This window comes from Ceratina calcarata, unplaced genomic scaffold, assembly GCF_001652005.2.
Source record: "Ceratina calcarata isolate Rehan_Ccalc_2016 unplaced genomic scaffold, ASM165200v1 scaffold78.2, whole genome shotgun sequence".
Taxonomy (NCBI): Eukaryota; Metazoa; Arthropoda; class Insecta; order Hymenoptera; family Apidae; genus Ceratina; species Ceratina calcarata.
In genome coordinates this window covers 1,771,929-1,794,491 of record NW_017179105.1, presented here as the reverse complement: position 1 = coordinate 1,794,491, position 22,563 = coordinate 1,771,929, and the positions used below count along the sequence as shown (strand labels likewise).

General features: G+C 50.4%; 2 protein-coding genes across 2 annotated transcripts in view; one reads left to right on the top strand and one right to left on the bottom strand.

Annotated features, from left to right (window-relative positions):
* The window catches only part of LOC113465012 (uncharacterized), a 63,586-nt gene extending 55,063 nt beyond the window's left edge, over nucleotides 1–8,523 (bottom strand). Inside the window, exon 1 of the mRNA XM_026818134.1 lies at nucleotides 8,460–8,523. Coding sequence (XP_026673935.1) covers nucleotides 8,460–8,468 — 9 coding nt within the window. The 5' untranslated portion in view covers nucleotides 8,469–8,523. The remainder of the gene's footprint in view (nucleotides 1–8,459) is intronic.
* A 7,744-nt stretch (nucleotides 8,524–16,267) lies between these two features.
* Nucleotides 16,268–22,563, top strand: part of Eip93F (Ecdysone-induced protein 93F) — a 65,051-nt gene continuing 58,755 nt past the window's right edge. Inside the window, exon 1 of the mRNA XM_026818124.1 lies at nucleotides 16,268–16,422. The gene's annotated coding sequence lies outside the window, so the exon portion shown is untranslated. The remainder of the gene's footprint in view (nucleotides 16,423–22,563) is intronic.

Genomic DNA, 22,563 nt, shown 5'->3' with positions numbered 1-22,563 from the left:
CACGGCTATGCGTATGGAAATAATTATTCGAACGAGCTCCGACATTGTCTCGTACGACGAGCGGTACGTGCGTTTCCCGCGGTTCTACTTCGGCTAAATGGCTAATTATGTCGTTTCAGTAGAATTCCTCGGTAAGACCGAAAACGTTTTGATGAGCCTCGATATGAAAACTCAAATAGATAAGAGCCACGGAGTCGGCCGATCAACATGTTCGATAACGGTGCTCGCATAAATAATCCGATAATATTAGCAGATGCGCATCTCATTGACTAGAACGTATCTTTTTTTTTTTCACGATGTCTTGCAGGCCTACTTGTGCAAATTAGTTGCGTGGAGATACGCGTAAACGCATTTAACGTTTCTATTTATATTTTCAAGCATCATTGTCGCTTTGCATTAGCCGTAATAAATCATCTAGCGATCTCATCTCGTTGGTTGATTTTCTATTCCGTTCCCGCGCGCAACAACTATTGTTCGTCCATGAAATTTGATTTGCCGAATCGGTAAGCATCTCGTTTAACTCGCTACACTTTCGGACGGGGATTCGTACGGCGCTTAACCGGTAAATCGAACGTCGGGCAGGTGCAAAGGCCACCGGTATCCGCGCATCCAGTTCTTGTTCGCCGACCGTGTAACGATCCAGCTTGTCGCATTATTCGCGGCTCCTTATACTAGTATGTGTACACTCGCTCGGCTCGCTCAGCAACGATCGTATTCTAAGCACGGCGAGAGACGAGGCTTCGCCTAATTCGCGTCGCGAAACAGTCGATCGCGATTACGATTCATTATCCGCGCGGGCCGGTATTGTCTGCTACGGGGGACGCGGTAACGACAGACCTTTGTTCCTGCTACTTATTGTGAAACTGTAACCGACGACGACGACTACGACGACGGCGGCGACGACGACGATGATGATGATGATGTCGAAGCTTAGAACAAAAAGGTGGTGCGATTGTTGTTGTTCGCTCACCGAACGATGCCACCGGGGCTCGCGACGCGTGTATAGCTTTCTCATCTCGACGTAGTCCGACGACTGCACACGCTGGCAATTGACCCGGACTCGAATTTTTGGTTAAAGTCGGTCGTAACGAGCGAGGAAAATATTCGAGAAGGTTGGCAAAAATATTGACTGACATAATCGATGCGAGGAAATCCGGCGGCGTGACCCTCGATCTCGTTTTAATTCTGTCGTCCGGCTCGAGAAAAGGAATATCGGGCAGTGGGCTGGAAAATGCGACGAGCCGCTTTCGATTCACGGAAAAAGAAACTCGTCCGCGACACGCGGTTCGATCGCACAGATCTTGAGAACCAGCGACAGGCCGTCCGCAGTTTTACGACACCGCAAAAACTGGCGTCGTTACGCAATTTCCTGACCGACAAAGAGAAACTCGAAAATAAAACAGACTGACTGCGTACGCAAATATATTCGCGAGACGCGTCAGTTTCATTGCTGTCATCCCTGGAACGAGCATGCGAACGCGGATCAGGTCTCGTACGCGTGAAAATCGGGCGGGCAGGAAGAGGAGCAAAAACTGAAAAAAAATGAAGAAAGTCAAAGTCGAGTGATGATGACGAGCCAGCTTGGATTGGTCGGCGCCGGAGCGGCGTCGATTCCCGATAGACGATCGTGATTGGTTTCTGGCAGTGGACAAGGAACGGAGCGACAGGCAAAGAGCAGCGCGGGAAGCGCGCGCCGCGCGCTACCTAGTCGGTTTCTAAACCGGTCGTCGTAAAAACCTGGCCTGGCCTTCGGGGCGGCCATTTTAGAACGTACGAACATTTGACGGTCTCGCGAAGGCCTCCGTGCCACGGCGAGCCGGGCCGCCTAATAAGCGGCCGTTAATCTATTATTCATTACGAACGGAGGAGAGATACCTCGAGCGACATGCAAATCGGCATCGCGGCCGGCACGCAACGCAGCCTCGATCCTCTCTCTCTCTCTCTCTTTCCCTCTCTCACTCTCTCTCTCTCTCTCTCTTTCGCACACGGCCGCTCCAGGAAATCGACCATGCCCTCCGGCGAGAATTCGGTCCTCCGATTGACCGGCGAACAACCCTTTACCACCGTTTTTTACTCGACTCGCGCGCGGATAAAATCGCTTCGAAGTAGCCGCTGTCGCGTGAGAGTTTCTTAGAAAGGACGTGAAAAGGAAACGGGAAGAACGGCCCGTATCAACGTTCCCCATTCGCGCTGGTGTCGAGGAAGCACGTGGAAGCGAAGCATCCTTCGGCTCGTCTTTTCGCAATTAAATCGGGACCACTCGAGGATGCGCACTCGACGGGCCATTCTTTTTCACAGAAGCCGTAAGCAGGGACTCAATCCCTGCTCGACGTGAAAAGTCATCGCGTCTCCTCTCCGCTTCTTATGCACCTACTCACAATGTATGCACGTACGCGCGTCAATGCGAAATACGATTATCTTTTATACGCGACGACGACGACGACGACGACGGCGACTACTTCAAAGCTCGGGCAATTTCAAAGACCCGCTTTTTCGATACAAGAGCGCGAAACGAATTTTCCTTCAATCGGCGGGGTTTAATGACTTCTAGGAATGGCCCGGCCCACGAGCCTCGACGAAAGGAACGGAAACGGCGATTCGCAATTGCGCGTTGGTACGCTAGTTTACCTCCTCCGTACCCCAGCCGCGCACCCCTTTCCTCCTCGTTTTTAATCGAGATGCCCACTTAACGAGCAAAAAGTCTCGCTCATCCTTCCGCTGGCCGCGTTTCAAAAAATTGAGAAATTACCAACGCGGAACGGACGGACGGGAGTGTCCGAAAAATCATCGACGGGCGTATGAAAAATCGCAACCTCGCGATCAGGCAAATACGACGACGACGACGACGATGGGGTTAATCGGGGAGAGATTAATTTAGACGACTTTTACTCGTGCGCGGAGCGACGAGGGATGATAATAACCGAGGATCCGCATGCGAGTAGCAGCGTTTTAGCCTAATGGGCATCCTGGATCGTTTCGACACACAGAGTGATTTGCAACGGCGCGCTGGATAATAATATATGTATATACGAAAACCGGTTTTGTTTTCGATTACGTCGCGGCGATATCGGGCGCAAGGATTCGAACGATCGATAAGTATATACGCGGTGGCGGAAGGGAAGGATAAGAGAAAGGAAGAAGAAGCCGCTCGAGGAGGTTCGCCAGGGTGGAACGAGACGGAGCCAACGGGGAGGGGAGGATCCACCGTGAAAAACGATCGACAGGAGGGGAAACCTTAGGGCCCGGTTTTTACTACGGCCAACCGGTCGTCGAACGTTTTTCGTAGAATCGCGATAAACGGCACCGGCTGAAATATCCGATTTAATTGCGCCGAGATTGCGAGAGGAGACAAAGATCGGCACACCGTCGTCGTCGCGGTTAATTGCCTTCACTGTATTCTTCTCCGAGGCGGCGGTCCAACTATTTTAAACGAGAGCATTCCGTTGCCCGGCCGATGTGCTTGCAAGCTTGACCCTTCCGATCCGGCATAAATTCGCACGAATCTACTTATTTATACCGCAAGTGTATAGAAGATTTTTTATGTGAAATTATAGGCATGTACGTATGTTTATCGAAGCTTTTATGATACGGTACGGACGACTATAGTCGGCGCTAGAAAGGGTTAACTATAACTGAATCGGTCGCGCGCCTTTTGCGCCCGCATTCGATATCCAGCTGCGAACACGTTTTGCATATTTACGATACGCACCGAGGCAAGGACGTTCCGCAACGTGTCCAACCGAATTCGTCTGCAGGACTTTTTCGAGATCCTGACTGGAACCATCGGATCTTACAATTTCGAAGATTCATAATAGATATTATTCCTTGTATGAGACAAAGTTATTAAATCATGCTGCATATGGAATGGAAATGAACGAAATAAAAATGTAACTACTATAAAAGAGAACGAATCACTGAGTTCGCATTACCGTCGAGTAAAATGGTCCGTTTCTCTTTAGCGAATTCTCTCGAATATTCGAGCGTTGCATATCCGTTGAAATCGTCGCGAAGAAAGCTTTTCCTTCCGGCCGTATTTCTGGGACATAAAGCAATCCTGACGAAAAGGAATCGTCGAGCTCGTTCGACGGCGTAACCGTATCCTACGTGCGAATCGCATGCATCGCAACACGGATCTATAATAAACGGACGTGATCCTCGCCCGATTCGAATCCTCGGGGAGGAATCCGAGGAGGAGGACGTCGTCGTTCCGTGGAACCCGTTAAAATTTCATGACCGCCTCGCGCCCGAGAGTCGTAAAAAAAAAAATTGAATCCATCGATCTCGCGCAGCCATCGTGCCTCTCTTCCTCGTTTCCTCAGCGGCTCACGTTCGACGGTTCATCGCGACGAATCGAGAACTCAGCTCGGTCCCCGCCCTTTGAGGTGAACGTTCAAATTTTCATATCGTCTGAGATTTTTTTCAACGGATTTTATATTCGTCGCATTTACGACCGGCTATTCCTCCAAGTTTATTATTAGTCGATAGTCGTTCTTCTTGCGCAGTTCGTTTACAGTGGCGTAAAATATTTATCGCACCGCGACGCTTGCGAAAGTATGAACGAATTTTTTCAGTCACGATTTGCTCGTTCGGCCGATGGTCGAAAATCGCTTGGCCAAGGAGCGAGCAAAAGCGGGTTCTGCCGACAGGAAGTGGACGAGGCGCAGCAAGCGACCCGAGACAAAGAGCAGAGGGCCTGCGTCGCACGCAGAACCGCACCGGGAGGAGAGGTTGCACGAACCGAACGGAGCAGTTACAGCGTTCGGTGTAAGTACCAGCGCGTTACGTACTTACACACGGCTGCGAGGCTCGTTGTCGTCCAGGTACGAACAGAGCCAGTCAGTCGTAGTATTTGGGACAAGGTCAGAAGGTTCTGCGCTCCCCGGCTTCCAAGACACCGAGAGCGCTGCACGCTCTGCACTTTCACTTTGCCTCTCCGCGTGCATTGGCAAATTGCAACCTGGCGATAGGACGATACACCTCTGCCTCTTTCAACCTCGAACCGCCGCGCCGCGTATATCTGCCGTTTTTATCAATATCCTCGTTTCCGTTCTCGCACAGCCGAAATTAGAATGTATGGAAAATACGTAAAATCGCGGGAAAGAATGGAGCAGCTCGTTTGGAATTGTTATTGACAAAAATCCGGTCTAAATCGAAGAGGGAAATCGGTGTAGCTGCACGTTTAACTGGAACGTATCGTTATTCGGTGTCACGAATTTCAATATCTATAACAATAATTCAGAAAGGAGTTGCGTCATCGTCGCGGCGGCGGCGGCGGCGGCGCGAAATTCCGAAACGAGCGGTGATCCGGCGGCGCGTGAAAACACAAAAGTTTCGTCCGCGACTTGTGGAAACGGGGCCGGTTCGCGGTTATTTGTAAACGCGGCGGATAACGTAAGCGGTGGCACGCATTCACATGTAAATTGCACGCGATACAGCGTACACGCGCGCACCGCAAAGGCCGGCCAACGACACTTGAACGAAACGCGTGCTCCCGATATTCCACGTAACGCGAATTTCTTCTTTTTTTTTTTCCACGACAAAAATTCGATACCGCACGCGCGCCTCGTCGCCGACGAAATCAATTAACCGCCGGGCGAAACGAACTGGACATTCCGCCGGTTGTAAACCAGTCGTTCAAAGACGTAAAGTCGATCGTCGAAAAACAAGAATTAATCTCATCGAAAACAAGCCGCGGTACCGTTTTCATTTTATAATACAATTTCGATGAAAGAAATGGAACCGCGGTTTACGGTTATACAAACAACCGTCAGTTTTAACGACGTCCACTAGTTACTGCATCGGTTTCGTAATACGACGTAAGCGCTCGTTCATTTGCAACTTGACGGCGTCGGGTCGCTGTGGATTCCAGCAGATTTCGACGCCCCTGTCCCCGGCCACGAATTTCCCCGAACATCGGTTTTTCACGTATTTGCGTTGCTAAACGTGCTCGGTCTCGATTCACGCAAATCGAATGCGTATCGGATTCGCGAGCGACGCATAAAATCGATAAAGGCGTTACAAGCGTTCTGCGTTAAGCGATTCGTTAACCTTTATTAGTTCGCAGCTTTCTCAGAGTAAATTCTCTACTAATCTTATCGTCGCAGTCTGGAATCACGTTTCAGAACGAGGCATTTGGAGACGGGGATTGATTAGATCGATGCGTTCAAGGATCGGTTTCTGGAAAAAGGGATTAGCGTTTGAAGAGAATCGTCGCGGATAAAAAATTCAAAGTGACTCCCGATCGGAGCGAGGACACCGTCGGTAGAGAGAGGGCGGGTTCGGAGAACCGGGGGAGAAAGAGACGAAGCAGGAGAACGGAAGAGAGAGAAAGAGAGAGAAAGATAGAGAGAGAACACGGTTGCTGTCCGGCAACGGGTCGGACACAATGGGCATTGAAAACAGAAAATAAGCGGCATTGTTCGGCGCTTTTCAGAATCGATATTTGCGAATACAGCATCGACGCGTGTCGCGAGGTGCGCGCGGCTCAGTGATTTAAAGCAAAGATTAAAAATAAAGGGGACACGCGTCGAGTTTCCGTCGATCCCCGGTGTCGGGCAGCCGCCTTTGTTACCGCGCCTCCTCTCCCGTGGCACGGCTACGCGCTCCGCTGCCGTACCGCTGCGTTGCTCCGAAAGTAGCCAGCCGGCTATTTTCCTGATACACCTACTACCTACCCGGCCGCGTGAACCAACGACAATCACGCTCGTCGATCGTTTCCTTGTTATATCGAACGTCCAACGAAACGAGCACCGCGCGCGCACGCTTCTGTTCCGTTTCGTCCCATTCCGTTTCATTCCGTTCCTGCTGTCGCGTACACGCGCGATCCGTTTCAATTCGGACGATTTAGCGCCGGCCTCTCGAGCCTCCTTCGAATTTCGATGCCTGACTGCGTTAAATCGAGCTTCCACTTAGCCAATAAATCTTCGTCGATTTTTAGACAGGGTAAACGCGGTTCATCGGATAAGATTGAGAGCTAGAAATGTAGCCATATTTTCAGACTCGTTCGCCGAGTAAAGAACAGGATGATTCGCCGAAACTCAAGGTGACGCGAAACTACGTGTCGTATTAAACGAGGTAAAACGCGGGACGAATAACAGTGTTGGTAGCTCTAATTTCTGAGTGATCGTACATTTGTCTGAATTTTGAAACGTTCGAACGTAATCCCCTTGTTCTCGGACTGTCATCGAACGTGGTAACGATCCATTATTAATTAACGCGCAACGAGCAGCGACGAGCGATGCTTTCAGGTTTATCGCGCACTCTGTAATTACATAAAACTTTCATGCGTTCACCAGAGAGGGATACCGTCTTGTAATAAGCATATTTCCCCCCTTTTTTTTTTTTTTTTTTATCGCCAACCGACGGAAGGCTGTCCTCTCTTGGAATCGAACTCGCACGCACTCTAATTAACTTAGATCGATGATTCTCGCGCTCTGACGAGCAAATTAGAAAAGCCTTCGCGGTCCCCGCAACGGTTACACGCAGCGGGGTTTCAAAGATTCCGCGGGAGGCAGGGAGGGCCTCGATCCGGAGTCGCGATCGAAAGAGAGTAAGACGCGAAGTGGAAAACAGCCGAGGAAGGAACGAGAGAGACCCCGGGAGGAGAAGAAGGCGGGAGAGGGAGATGCGGTTCGGTCTTACCACAGCGATCCAGCGGCTTGATCGATCGGCGCGATCGTCGTCCTTGAAGTGGTCGACGTCTTTCTCGGCGTGTACGCGGAGTGCCGGAGGAACGAACGAAAGGAAGAAACGGCGGGGAAAGAAAGAAGGAACGAAGGAACGAGAATCGGAGCCGGCCGATGCAACGCGGCCAGAGACGGAAAGCCCCTCTGGCTCGATACCGGCAACCCACGACGACTCGAGTTAGAAGTTTCTTTGTCGCGTTAGCATGGCGGCATTCGGCAGTGTGCACATGCCGCGGTCTAAGCAAGATGGCCGTCTCTCCTGTCCAAAGGAAGGGGGCCGAGAGGGACCGGGGGACACGTACACGCGAATACACGCCGGGGGCAGCACACGGGGAAAGGGGGACGAATTCAGGCTGTTGGAGGCCGCCCGGTTCCAACTCGCATTAGAGAACACTCGAAGATTATTACTCGCGCTGAACCGGTGGCCGCGTGATCCACAGGCATCCGCATAATAAATCTGTCGACTGCTCCAACGCCTCGATTCCAATACCCCTCCCAAAATCGAATTCCGTCGATTTATCGGCAAATCCATTCGCGAACGTCCTTTTTAACTAACGAAATTTCTTAGTCGACGATTTTTGCCTCGTTACAAGTAGTTGCAAACTCGATCGTAATAACGAATTTATCTCGTCCGATTTCCGCTCAAGGAATTCGCCGCGGACGTCCCTGACGGTTTCCCAACGTGCGCGTTACGCAGCTCCGTTGGTTAACGGAGAACAGCGACGCATTAATCGTATCGCGCGGCTAACTGTTATAAATCCAGCGGCACGATACCTGAAACATCCTCGGATTTCGCTCTCAGGGAAAGCCATCGATCTCCGCCGAGATCGAAGGCTGCCTCGTCGCTTTGTTCGAATTACGCTGCTTCCTCGACGCACTTCGGCCTCGAAAATCTGTAACTGAAATTATTAAACGTTTCCGCGATGTTCACCGGGACTCCGGTTTCTCGCTCGTGCTGCTACGCAGAGGATTTTCTTAAGGATGACCGGCGGCGTATAAAGGCAACGGAACGCAGTCGACGATCCCGTGGTAACTCGAGACCGAACGCGTACTTAGATTTTTCTTCTAAACGGTCGCGGGTGCGGTAAAATTTCACGGCAAAACAAGTTACGTAAGTTGGTGTCCGCGGACGCGACGTTAAAATGTACGCCGTAGAGGAGCGCGTTCCTAAAATTACCTGTTACGCAACGAGGACTACGCGTTCGATTGGAAACGTCGTCGCCGCGTAATCGATTCGCGTTAACAGCAGCGTCTCGGGAAAATTCATAGCCGCCGGCGAGAATAATGAGCCGAACGATTTACGTTTAACGTCAGGCCTACAACGAATTCGCTGGACCGTTTGAGGAAAAATTCTTACGAGATATCGAACGTCGCGCGGACTTGCTTACGTTCTTCATTTTAATCAGCAACGTTTGCGCAAGATCAGTTCGGTTCAAAGCTCGGTCGCATCCTTGTTTTAAATCGTTCGTCGATTCGTTGAGACTAGGTCGAGCCAAGTCACGGTGTCACGAAGCGCCTCGAGAAATTGGATGCGGACGGAGGCCCGTGAAGGGCATTTCGTAACGCGATTGCCGCGAAGATTGGTACAGGTAGGACACGGGTACAGAAGATCGGATGGAAAATCTCAGCCGTTCCAAAGGTCGTTTTCCGCGGCTTATCTTCGGCCGATGGACGACCACTTTCGCGATACCATTGGAAAAAAAAAGAAGAAAAAGGACAAGGGTGGCGTAACTAGCTCCGCGATAGCTAATGATAGTTTATTCGCCTATTTGTTTATTTGCATGCACATAGGTTTATATATAAATAGCCTTTGCTGTTTGACGTCGTGTTATGATAAACAAAGCTATTTATCGATAATGATTATTCATCTACTTGTTCATGGGCGTACGCAAATAGCCTTCAACGACCAACTTCAAATTACATATTACGCGGAACCGTATCTTCTGGCGAGTTATAAATCGTGTTGGGTTTAATTTGAAAAAACCGGCGGAAAATGGTCGTTGATCCGAGCAAGGAGCGCGAGCTCTGTGGCGTGCGCGCGGGCTACACGTCAGGAATGGTTTGTGCCACTGACTGGCCAGTTCGTTTCTAGGACAGCTAGTTTTTCACGCGATTTTCGCGCGATATACACGTCGCGGCTGAACCTAAGTACGCGTACCGAGGAGGCCTGGCCTAACCTTCTTTCTTGCCCGCGATGAAATTGCGATCGGCGCTCGCGATAACGAGTCGCGGCTAACCCAGCCCGGGCGAGCTTGGCCGGTTCGAGCCGAGGCCTGTGCGCGCGTACGCGCATTACGGCCACGACGAACGCGACGATTTTTCTCGTATCTAGCCACCTCCCCTTCGAATCCTAACGTTTACGTAATTCAAGGTTTTTCGATCGGATGACGAACCGAGAAAAAATCCACGCCAATACATCCGCCTCGATCTCTTTCTTCCAAAACATCTCGCGGCGATCCACGTAGATACAATTTCCTAAAATTTAATATCCTTCGATCGTTTCACAGGTATTCAGATGAAGCTCATAAAAATTCACCCTTCGTGATATAATAAATAGAGAATGTTTGTATCTGCTGCATTGAGTCATTGGTTTCACACGTTTTCCCAGCAGACCGATGATGTATGCGCGGTGATAGCGACCAGATAAATCGCACGTAACGATGCAAATGGGTTAACTTCTATTTACCTTGAGCAAACAGTACCATGGAAAATGGCTTTGTCGTTGAAATTTCCATAAGATCTTTCTCAGACGTAGAGATAAGGGTTGATCAACGGGTCCGAAAGAGGAGAGGAGAGGGAGGGCGAACCGGCGATGCGTTTCGGTGCGTACCGGTCCGCTTGTTCAGATCGCGTTCGATCGGCAGGTACATGGAAGCTCGCGTACGTGCGAGAGGGAGGGAGCGCTCTCGCTCGTCGATACTCGCTCGCGGTTCACCGGTGTAGGTGAATGCGTGTGGACGGGCACCAGGAGCACGGGTATGTGGCACAAGGCCGACATTAGCATCTCTACCGGTATACCCCCTACCATTTCGCGTCGTCGTCGTCGTCGTCGTCACGGCACAACTCTATCCGCAGAAACCTGTATTCCGGTTATCTCGCTATTGCGGGAATCGGAGAGACCGGCGTCGCCATCGCATCGTGAGAAGGCAAAGGACCTCCCTCCGAGCTCCTCGTCTATCCACCGCCGAACCGTCGCGCCGCGGAAAACCGCCTCGCAATGGATATGATCCTACCGCTCGGGGATTTTTCGACGGACCCTTTACCGCGATAACGGGGCTATCTTCTTCCCGAGGCTATCCGCGACACCGCGCCGCACGAGAATGTATTCTTTGTTCCCGTTGCACTTTTCGCTGATTCGTTCGCGGTTCCCTGTTATTATCGTTGAAACCGTAAAAGTCGAGATTTTCGTCGGAACGTTCGCTCTAAAACTCTTTCCTTTCGAATCTCCAAAGTGGAGAAACAAATACACGGGTAAAAGAACTATAAAGAGAGAACCCTCTGAGAGAGAGAGAGAGAGAGAGAGAGAGAGTGAGTGCGATGTTTTTTTTAGTTAGTTTTATCAAGAGTCACATCAGAAATGGCGAACAAAGATGATACGCGATTATTAGTATAAGTAATTGTATAGCAATGGTCAAAGGCCGATGCGGACAGTGGACGCTGGCGCGTCTGACCGGGAACGGGATATTCTACTGTCCAGCGTTCTGCCCGTTCCTGCGCGCAGATATTGTTAAGATTCTGGTCGCGGATCGTCCGGTTGGTTTTCTTGCCCGCGTCGATTTCTCGACGCATCGGGAGGTCGATCGGCACCTTTGTGAAGAGGCTGCTGCTCAGACATCCGGTCGCTACCGTCTCCGCGTCGGATGAAACCCGCGCGCTAGAATCTCGCCGATTCGCGTCGATCGGCTAATCCGGCGAGCAGCTCGTGCGAGTTTTCAGCGCGCGCGCATACCGGTCATCCAGGTTAAGGTGTCACTCGATGCCCCATTACTTATCGGTCTCGGATGCCGGCTATCTGGATTCCTTCTATTCGAGAGTCGAACCTCGATTCGATCGCGTACCGATCGACCTGGAAATCCGCGAGCGAAATTTCTTCGAAAGTTACTCGGTAGTCTCTCCTCTCGAAAACTGGTCGCGACGTTCGTTCCGACTCGGTGCTCGATGAAATAGTCACAGCGAGCAAGAAATCAATCGTATCCTCTTTGCGTTGTTTTTACTGCAATTAAATTAGTCGCGTGGCTCGTTGTGTTTGGTCGCGCGACTTGTAATTCGAATCCGTTTCCCACGGCGGCGGAGAAAAATTGTATCACGCGAACACGGACGGGCAAAGGGCTAGGTCAGTGCGAAGGAACCGCGGCCATGCGTAACTGCGAAACGAGCGTAATATCGGGCTGCGTTATCGTCGGATGCACTTTGGGCTCGCAATTCGGTGCCCCACTCAACGGTACAAAGAGTTCGTTTACCCCGTTTAGACGTGTGAGCGAGGCCAGCTGCTATCGGTCGATTCATGCGCGACATTCGACGGGAACCCGGGTGAGAGTGAGAGAGAAAGGGGAGGCGGAAAGAGAAAGAGGCAGCGGGTGAAAGGGAGAGGGGAGAGCCGAGAGAGCGACGACGAGATAAAGCTGAATTTAAGGCGCGATCGGGGACCCTCTCGAGAACAAACAGAACTGCGACGTCTAGACGATCGTCGCAGATATACGGGGTGTTAATAAATATCGGTGTGCATTTTTCTCCGATCGATTCGAAGCGTCAAAACAATGAGCGAGGTGTTCGAGTGTACGCGCGAGCTGATAAACGGTAACAGGTATAAGCTACCGGCCGCTACTTCGCTCGCAGACGCTACTTCGTGCCGCGTCATTCGTTCAATACGAGATTTTATTATTCGACCGATAAAAGAAATATCTACGATGATTCCAGGGTACATGAAAAGTGACATAAAAGAATTTCGATTGACAAATAGGACGAATTAGGGCATTCGGACGATTTTCGAATTATATCGCTGTTGCAACAAATCGAGATACGCACGAAGGTATGTGTGTATCACGATAGAGGAAGCTCGTGGTTACATATACATATACAGAGGGAAACGTTATCTGGATTTTGCGATCGGCGGTGACGCGTTGTATTGCCCGGATTGTCTTCCACTGCAATGAATTTCGCAAGTGGAAGAACAACTATTTTTGACATTTATGTCTCTGAAGTTGAAATTCAAACGCGCGTATTCACTCGTTAGTATACTTATCCATAGAGAATATATTTGATTATTTATCTGCCGGGACGAACGTTCTTGACGGCGTCCGATACTGATTCGGCGAGATTTTCCCGTTACATCAGTTATTACCGACGATATTGTTTCGGGATCGAGCGAAGTGAACGCGAAAGCGGTTCTCCGGCCGATGAAGTAACGGAGAGGAAGAACGCGTGGGAGGTTTATTCGCGAGCAAACCAGTTCTCTCGTTGTAACGCCCGAGCGAGAACAAGAAATAATGGAAAACAGGCCGAAGTCCCACTTAGCGCGTTCGGAAACAGCTGATCGTTCCTGGGACCCATCGACCGGGAACGCCGAATATAGTCGCGTATGGTGAAAATTTTCTCGTCGTGTAGGCGACGCGACGCGATTCCACGGTCGTATGCGCGCCGAATGTAACGAGATCCGTCGCAAATAAAAGTACGAGTCGTCGTCGTTGTCTGTGCTACCGCAATTCGTTCCGAGGCGAGTCACGCGAGCGTAGGTCGCGGTCGAGAGAGGATAAGGATCGATGGATCGATCCGAGATCGACGAGGGTCACAGCCCCTACGCGTTTCAATTGCAGCAAAAAAGAAACGAAGAATGTTCGGCCTGATTTAAAACTTCATAGACGAAGAAACATAATATTTTTACTCAATTTTATTCAGATTGCCGTATGAGGATTTCCGGATCGATGCCGATAGGAATTCTGGTCGAAGAAGCGACCAGGCCAGGGTATTTATCAATGGAATTGACCAGCGGCTGACGGAACGACAAGGAACGTGCGGTGCACACGTCGAATGACGTTATCACCGCCGAAATAGCGTATCGATAAGGTCGTCTCTGGGACACGCGGCCAATGACGTCCCACGCGTCTGTTCTCGATAGAATTCCATTAATCTGGCTTACGACGACGACGACGCGTTGGATCGGTCGCTAGCTGTGACGACGGGAGTGTCTTTATTCGCGTTGTAATTAATTCGAGCGCGCCGGGTCTGCTCCCGGAGACGAAATAATGCAATCTTATCAACGTCGCGGACATGCGAGTAGGTTACCTGCTAACAGTTACCAGATAACCGGCGTATTTTGGCGGACCGATAAGCATGATCGATTTCGGGAAAAGCGTCCAGACGGAAACACGAGGAATCCGTTTACATTTGACGCGTTCATCAATATTTAAACACCGAGTAGTCAATTACCAATAAACCCGATATGTATTTACAGCAAATTTTTAACACTAGAAAGACTGAAACTTAGTATATACCTATATTGCCCAAAGCAGTCAAAATGACTGCATTGTGAAAGAATAATGTGTAAAGAGATTTGTCTAAAATTAATTTTTAATATTTTTTATATTATTTACAGTCATATAACAAGTTATTAGTAAATGTTAACAATAAAAAAAAAAATTTACTTCACTTGGGAAAAAATAATTTATGCATTATTATTTGTACATTTGCCCAAAAGCAGTCAAAATTACTTCCTTGGGCAATCTAGTGTTAATATGACTCTATCCTACTTTTACTCATTGCTCTTTCTTTATCTCTTTTTATATTGTCAGGCGAGGATATTTATAATATATCGCTTATCTAACTATTAATGACGGTTCTAATCTAACTATTAATGCGGAGGAGTCTTGATGAAATCATGGACAAAATTAACTGTCATTTGATGATAAAAATTTAACGACGCAGCCGGGTCGCAACGACCTGTTTTTTTAGCATGTCATTGACACGCGGAATGCAGCGGCAAATAAAGTCGCGGCGGTGCACGTTGCACGCGTCGATCGGCCTCGCCGAAATAATAGCGTTATCGATAAACGGTCGAGGAACAAACAACGAAATCTACGTTGCACGACTGGTATGATGATAATGCAACAACGAAAACGGCGCGCGGCGCGTGCATCTGAAGAGGGAACGAAACGAAAGGAGAACGAAGCCAGGTAAAAGATCGTGGGTCGGCCCAGCTTGTCTGACGCGGCGCGGTGACGATTAGCGAAATCTGCGTTACGACACCGGTCGCGATAACGCCCGAGAACAATGATTAACGCGCCGCTTAATTCGATTAACGAACGTCCCCTCCCGGACCGACGCGTCGCGGCAGTAGGTCACCTCGTAGAATTCGTTTTTCGTTAACCTTCGCGAGCCGAATCACGCGGCCGAGTTATCCGCGCCTCGAACCCAACCATTATTCACGATGACAAAGACGTACGCGGGTTCCGCGAACGAAAACACGTCCTATCGCTTGTGCAAATGCGTATCGAATGAATTTATTTAATAACATGCGAATTCGAGACGTGGTAACGCGCGGCTCGGAGCGGGGGCAGCAGGCCGAATTTGGAGCACCCTGTACGGAGCGGAGGAGTGAGGTAGGTTAGTGAATCGACGGGTGTTATCTGGATGCACGGTACGTGCAGGCGGCCAGTACTGAACAACGTGTCCGAGTCAGCGAAACGGAGAGACAAGTTTGAGCAAAGCCGGCGCGGCACTTAACAGAAGCTCGCGGTTTCGACGCGTAGTTTTCATCGTGCTGCGCGCGTGTTACGCCCCGGAGCAGCCCTATTTCGTTTGGGACTTAGAGACCAGTTGATACCACTCACTAAACCCGCGCAACCACTCGAGCGTGCATCGGTATCAGTGTGTGTGTGTGTGTGTGTGTGTGTGTATGTGTGTTTGTGTAAAGTTAACGTTAAGATCGCGGGACGCGTCTAGACGCTGACGACCCCCGGAGCTGACTCGTAGGAAACGTTTTTTTTTCCTCCCTCTCTGATCCCGAATTATTCGACCTCTCGGAACTCGACCGTGCAAATACTTTCTCTATCGTCTACTCTCGTTTCTTCCCGTGGCTGAGATAAGGGGAACTTATATAATCCTCGCGGGGTGCCACGGACGCATCTTTCCTGCGAAGAACGCGATATCGAGCGCGGTGAGGATTATCGGGATGCCAGCAGATAACCCTTTTTACTAGTTCTTATCGTTTATCGGACGATACTTAAAGTGCCGAACCGAGTGCAGTTTCAGTATGACACTTAAACGTAACCTAACTAAGCGAAAGTACGTACGTATTCGCGGTGTTCGTGGAATTTCGCCGAATCTCTCCTTCGGGAGTTTAATGAAATCCTTCACGCGGCTTGTTTTCTAGTTGGCCAAATGAACAACCGGGTTAAACAATAATACGGACGGTAACAGTGTCGAGGCGAGAAAAATGCATTCCGAGTGGAACCGATAAACCGTATCAGCGGCATAAATCAACCTTTGCATTGAAAACAATCGATTTCTGTGAATCGGGGTAACGAAAACAAGTCGTATATGTAGGAGCAAGACTCACGCGTGGAATCGTCCCCCGACCGTTTTCAAACCATATCGATCCAACAGGGATTATTCTCATCGTGATCCAGTGAATACATTACGAGACGTGCGAAGATCCTCTGAACGATTTTCGGTGGGATACCAGTGGAAAAGAGCGGAATTTTACGCGACCCTGTCTTCGCCTGCAGCTGTGCACACACCGGTGAGTACCTTGCAACTCTTCTGTCGCATCGAACGTCAAAGACGAGTTACGAGAATGCTATATTTTAAATTGAGGACACTCAGTGTCCATGTATCGTATAATTAAGAAATACAACTGCATCGTCTGTATCTCTGAATTTCAACGATGATAAGATCGTTCATAATTGAATTCTAAAACTGAAATACTTTTATTTCACTGAAGAGCAATCTTAACTGTGGCATTGGAATAACAAATATAATTGAAATTCGGCTAAGCATATCGGGATCCTCGGTGTCGCGTGTACTCGCTCGTTATCGGAGTGTATTGACTCACCTGACGCGACTGATCGTGAGTCACGGACTTTCGCTGCTCGCGCACTCGAGCGAGAACGAGCGAAATTGAATGAAACGTGGTTCAGATTTTTGTCAGCTCCGACGTCCTCTCGTGTAGGTAGAATCCGCGCGTAATGCGTGTACTTATGTGTACGTCCCGGGCCGGTTCGAGAGCATCGAGGCTGATTCCGGTTGCACCCGTCTGGCGCGTACACATATGCACGCGTGCACGCGTTGGGATAGGTCGTCGTGTCGGGAGGACAGAGAGCGCTTTGTTTCGCGAGTGCCTCGAGCGCGTAATCACCGCGGACCACTACATACTCTTCCATGTTCCTTCCATACGCGCTTCGCGTCTCGTCTTCCTCGCTCCCACGTATCGAAACCCTATCGGCGGTGTTTAGTCGCGACTACGAATCCTTCTTTCAAATCGAGGGGATAGATTCTAAATGGAATTTGACAATGACAGTTTTTACCCGCTGTTTTTGTACGGATTTGAATAGTTTGGAGATACTGGAAAATAGTCAGTATCGGTAATCGCGAGTCTAGGAACGGCCTGCGTACTTGGGACGGCCTGTACTATAAGCGGGAACAATATACGAGTGCAGAGAGTGCGGGCCATTGAAAGGCAGCGAGGCAAACGGGAGAAGAAGAGGACAAGGAGAAGGGTGAAATCCAAAAAGCATAAAACGAGCCGGTACGAAGAGGGAGGACGAAAGAGAAGAACGAGGCGAACGGTGAAACGAGAGTGAGAGCGGCCCGTATTTTCGGGTGACCGTGGCCCTGCCCTCGGGACCGGATCGTTTGTGTGCCACTCGGTGCATTTTACTCACACATCGGGATGCGCTCACTGACGCCGGTTTATATTTGACCCGGAGTAAGAGGGGGGGGGGGCGGACGAGGGCGGAGGATTTCGCGCGAGCGTCTGCGTGACCAACACATCGGTGCACGGTTTTTGCATGCGCGCACCACCGGGAGGAAGAGGGGGTCAGTGCGGTTTCGCCGGTTTTATTATTCGGCACTGCACGCCGAGTTAACCCAGGTCAGTGTGGTAAAAAAGCTACACGTTCGGTACGAGTTGGATCGCGGCGAAGCGAGAGAGAGAGCGAACCGGGCCGGAGAGAGGAAAGAAGGAAGCAGCGGTCTGTCTGCGTGCACGGAGTATGCATCGCGCGATTCACGCACACACGCGCCTCGTTCTCGCGAATGCAAGCGCCCTCGTATGCACGCCTGCCACGAATAATCGTGCGCGACACATCCGCCGCCGAACACAGCCTGTTTTTCGTTACACGACTCGTACTCGAGCGGTGCAACTTCTTGCGGCTGCGATGCAGTTTTCGTACGCCGCTTGCATACCATTGAACGGCACGATCTCGCAGCCTGAATCGAACCGTTGAAAATTACTTGGATCACGTCGGTCGTTTTGCGTATTCGAAAATATCGACTGGTTCGGCTCGCAGGGTGCTTCGGTAAAAGCGAAGAAAATGAGGGAAACCAGGCCTCGGGCGAAAGCGCGAGGGAGAGAAGGACGGTGGAGGGTAGAACGAAAGGGTCGCGGAAAGAGGGGATGAAAGGAAGAAGGACCAGGGCGCAAGGGAGGTGGGTCGGTAGTTTCGCCAGTTAGCCGGGTTTAAAACAGCTGCCAAATTTCCCTCTCGGCCGAGAGAGTGAGAGTGACCCATCGAGAGCGAGCGTGTTCCACATCGCGTTTCGCAGCGATGCAAGCCGGCGCAGCCGGCTCCGCGTGCACTCGCGCATGCACATGCACGGCTACTCACACGTACACGTACAACGGGGACGTGTACCGATGCAGCCGGTCGAGCCATTTGTGCGCATCCATGCGCGCGCTACCACATGCACCGTACGGAACGCCGTCGCCGCCGCCGCGTCGCGCGTCGTTTCGTCCGTTGCCGCGGCCGGTGTGTGTGCGTGCAAACGGAGCGTCCGCACACCAGCAGCCGTGTTTCGTACGCGTTTACGCTGCCAGCGAGCAAACACTACCGTGTATCGTAGATGCAACCCGAATGCACAGGCGACGCGCGACGCTTCGCAGGCGTCTCGGTGTCTGCATGCATATCAGATGCATCCGACGCACCGAGGCTCGAGACTAAGATTGCGTTAACCAAAAGACGCGCGCTCTTAGAAACGAGCAATCTCTCGTTCACAAGACGTCGTTTGCAGGAATCGTCATTGTCGCGATACTCGACTGCGTATTACTGTACTACGATCCTTTTCATTTGTGCACTCCGCGTCGTAACGAAAAGTGCGCTGTGCTTTCTCCTCGAGGAGACTCGCGCGAGCTTCGTCGAGGGGTTAAAAGATTCGTTCGGACGTAAGTAGAGCGGAACGCGGTGGGACACGCGAAGCACAGGTTGAACGGGCGTTCGTCGGTAACGAGCGCCGAAAAGTTGAGAGTCGCTGCTCCATAATTCGGGCAGACAGAGGGAAAGAGAGAGGGAGAGTGTGTGCACTTTCGGTTTCTGGGACTAGAGCAACAAGTAGTAGTAAACCGCGTTTATATCGACGCCGTCGGCTACGCTAGTGGATGCATCCCGGCAGGTATTAGTACATACGTAGGTATGTACGTACGTATGTACATACGCGGTGCATACATAAACGAGAGCCAGAGATAGCAAGAGAGAGAGAGAAAGAGAGAGAGAGAGAGAACGTGCGCGTATATAGGTCGGCAGCTGACGCGACGCGACGGCACCGGAGCCGGTTTAAAGCGCAGTCAGTTACCTACCCCCAAAAATTTCCAAGTCGGACAAAGTGGGGGTAGTCCGTTGACTAGCGCCGAACCCACCCCCGGACGGGTTATGTACGTATATATGGAACCTCTTTCTCTCTTATGTACTGCCGGTTCTATGTACCGTCGATCGTCCAATGTCGCGTCGAGCAACAGTTTGCAGCGCGCGTCGGCGAAATTTCGTCCGCGGTACCAGATAAAAGATAGATAAGACTCGTGCAATTTGCACGACGTCGATTGAAATCGTTCTAATTCGCAGAAAACGATGAAACAGGTTTGCCGCACGGATTTGCAGCGCGCCTCGGTTAATACGGCGTACTCGATACAATATTCGATCGAGCCGCGGGGCTCGCAGAAATTACATCGCGCTAGTGTTTCTATAACGTGGCCCGTTCCGTTCCACGGCGTGTATGCACGCGCGCCGGATTACCGATAAATCGATTAAACATCGGCCGTGATTCAAACCGCATCGACTACCGCGGTTATCGAAAACATTCAACGAAATTATCGTTAGGTCGATTAGCGCAAAGGCGTGCGATTACAACAGAGGGAGGAATGGAGAGCGAGAGAGGATTACACGAGAGCGGACGTAACTAAAATCGGCAGGGGGAATAAAATGCCTCGGTGCAAACCGGTCAAAGCTAAAATCGGGTTCGCGTTGCATTGAATTTCCGCTGAATTAAGCGCGTCGAAGGCCGTGTGCCTCTGCGCTCCTCGATGATTTTCGGGAAATTAGCCGTTAATAACGACGAAATGCGGTTAACCGAGTCTTTTAACCGAGACAAACCCGACGATTGAACGTGTTACTCGATTAAACGTCAATTAAAACGCCACAGTGGCCGCGCCGAGCTGCGTGTTCCGGGCAAAACGATATCTATCTACCCGCCGATCATCGCTGCGACGAGCCGCGTCGCGTTTCGAAGAATCGACGAAATAATTTCGAGTCCCGGTCGTTGACTCCGTTTTGTACCTGTGCCAAGAGTAACCGATGTCGACCCAGCGCGCGCGGTGTACGTGCATGTAGATGCCTGGCCGTACATATGTACTACGCGACTTGTTCCTCGCGCAACAAGTAGGTACTAGGTACCGCCAAAATATGGCCAGGAGAGGGTGCGAGGCGAGAGGAACACGGCTTTTCCCACAGCTTTTCGTATTCCGACCACGAGCACGGTGAAATCCGAATTTTCAACACCGCAAAGCCGGAAAAAGAACTCCACTGATAGCTCTAAATAATGCTATCGGGAATGAGCGAGCGAAATTGTTTTCATTGAAATTTTCATCCAGCGGACGTCGTAAGATCGACGTAGAATTGTACGAGAGTCTGATAAATTATCTATCCAAACGTTCCTTTACGAGTGCACGGATCTTCTTTGCCCTTGCAACGAGGAATTACGGCGAACCTTTACCACTCGCATTCCTTGCAAATCGTAGCTAGGATTCACCGCTTCCCGAGCGCCTTGCACGCTCTCACGATCCTCCAAACGATTCGAACGCCGTGGACGAACGTACGACGCGTCTGCGAATATCGACCTGGCACCCAGTTTTTTTTTTTTTCTTTTTTTTTGACAAATCACGGTGACAGTCTCTGTCACTTTGACATTGAACGCGCTAAGTAATCAGCTGCATTGACGGAACGCTAGAACGGGGAGTCGGCTATCCGTGGTTAGCCGGAGAAAGGCGATGATTCGCTCGCGATCGCCGGTTATCCGCGCGGGAGTACTTTACGTAATAGCAATTACACAGCGGCTACGATACTACTTACGGGTAAACATCGGTTCGTTACCGCCGCGTCGCTTATACACTAGTTCTCACTGTGTGTCAGTGTACCTTGCACTTACTGTTAGATCGTAGCGCACCATCGCCAGATATCAATGCGTCCACGCACACAGGCAGAATTTCGTGATCGTCGGACGTTCCGATAAACTTGTAACGCTGCCAGATATCTCTGGCTAATAAAACGAACGAACGAACGTTACACGTAATACGCATATAATCGATACAATTATCGGTGGGAATTAATTTAAGTAATTGCTGGCGCGGAAATTTCAGCTGGCGAGGCAAAGTTAATGGGGCAGCCCAACATCCTACAAACGGTTCGCGTTCCGATTGGATCCCGGCGACGTTTAAAACGCGGTGCGAAGCCTCTGTTTCTAATTAAATTAATACCCCGGTGCGCGCGGGCATTTGTAATTTACGAAACGCAATTTACGAGCTTTGCTCGCATTTCGGCGGAGAGGAGTAAATCGTTTCTCCTGGACGGATTTAAAGTCGTCGTCGTCGTCGTCGTCGACAACGTGACGCGTGACGTCGAGCGTGGAGCGCGAAACGCGGCGATGAGTGCAGATACGGTCAAGGCCGGCTCGGATACCGGCTCTCTGCTCGCTGTCCGTTCTCTTTCTTGCACCGGCTCTCGACACCGGAATCAACCGCGCCGATGCAACGTCACGCTTCCATCCAGTCGGCCGCGGGTCTTCCAGACGCTCTTTCCAAATCGAAATGTCGCCGAATTTTTTAATTTCGCACACGAGTCAATCTAAAATTGATAAGAATCGAATTTCGCTTCTGTCAGATGAAAGCTTCGTTACACGTTAAAGGAATGATTTATTAGTTATTTGAGTTATGAATAATAATTGTGCTGTGTAAGAGTTTTTATAAAAACGCGTTGCAACTTCATATTGAAAACACGTAATTCGAGACGACGTTGAGGCCATCGCTACTCTGAGATTCGCTATCGCCCCTCTTGAGCGAGCCTCGAATTCGGCGACGACCTTCGCCTCCCGCTCGGCGATTGGTCCGACTGACCCACTGCCACTGACCTTGGGTCCATCCGTGAACCGAGCCGGCTCCTCCGCTTCAGGCTTTTGGCAATGCGCTCCGTTGCACGGAAAGAACGAAGAAGACGCGTCCGCTTTTTAGCTTCGCTTTCATTCTTGCTTCTTTAAGGATGTATTGGCTATACAGTCAATCCTAAAAGTTTATGTACTTATGTAGAAAAACGCATTTCCTATGATTAAAAAGAAATCAGACGTCGGAAGAATAATGCTAATAATAAATAGCTACGTGCTAAAAAGTATAGAAGGAAATATC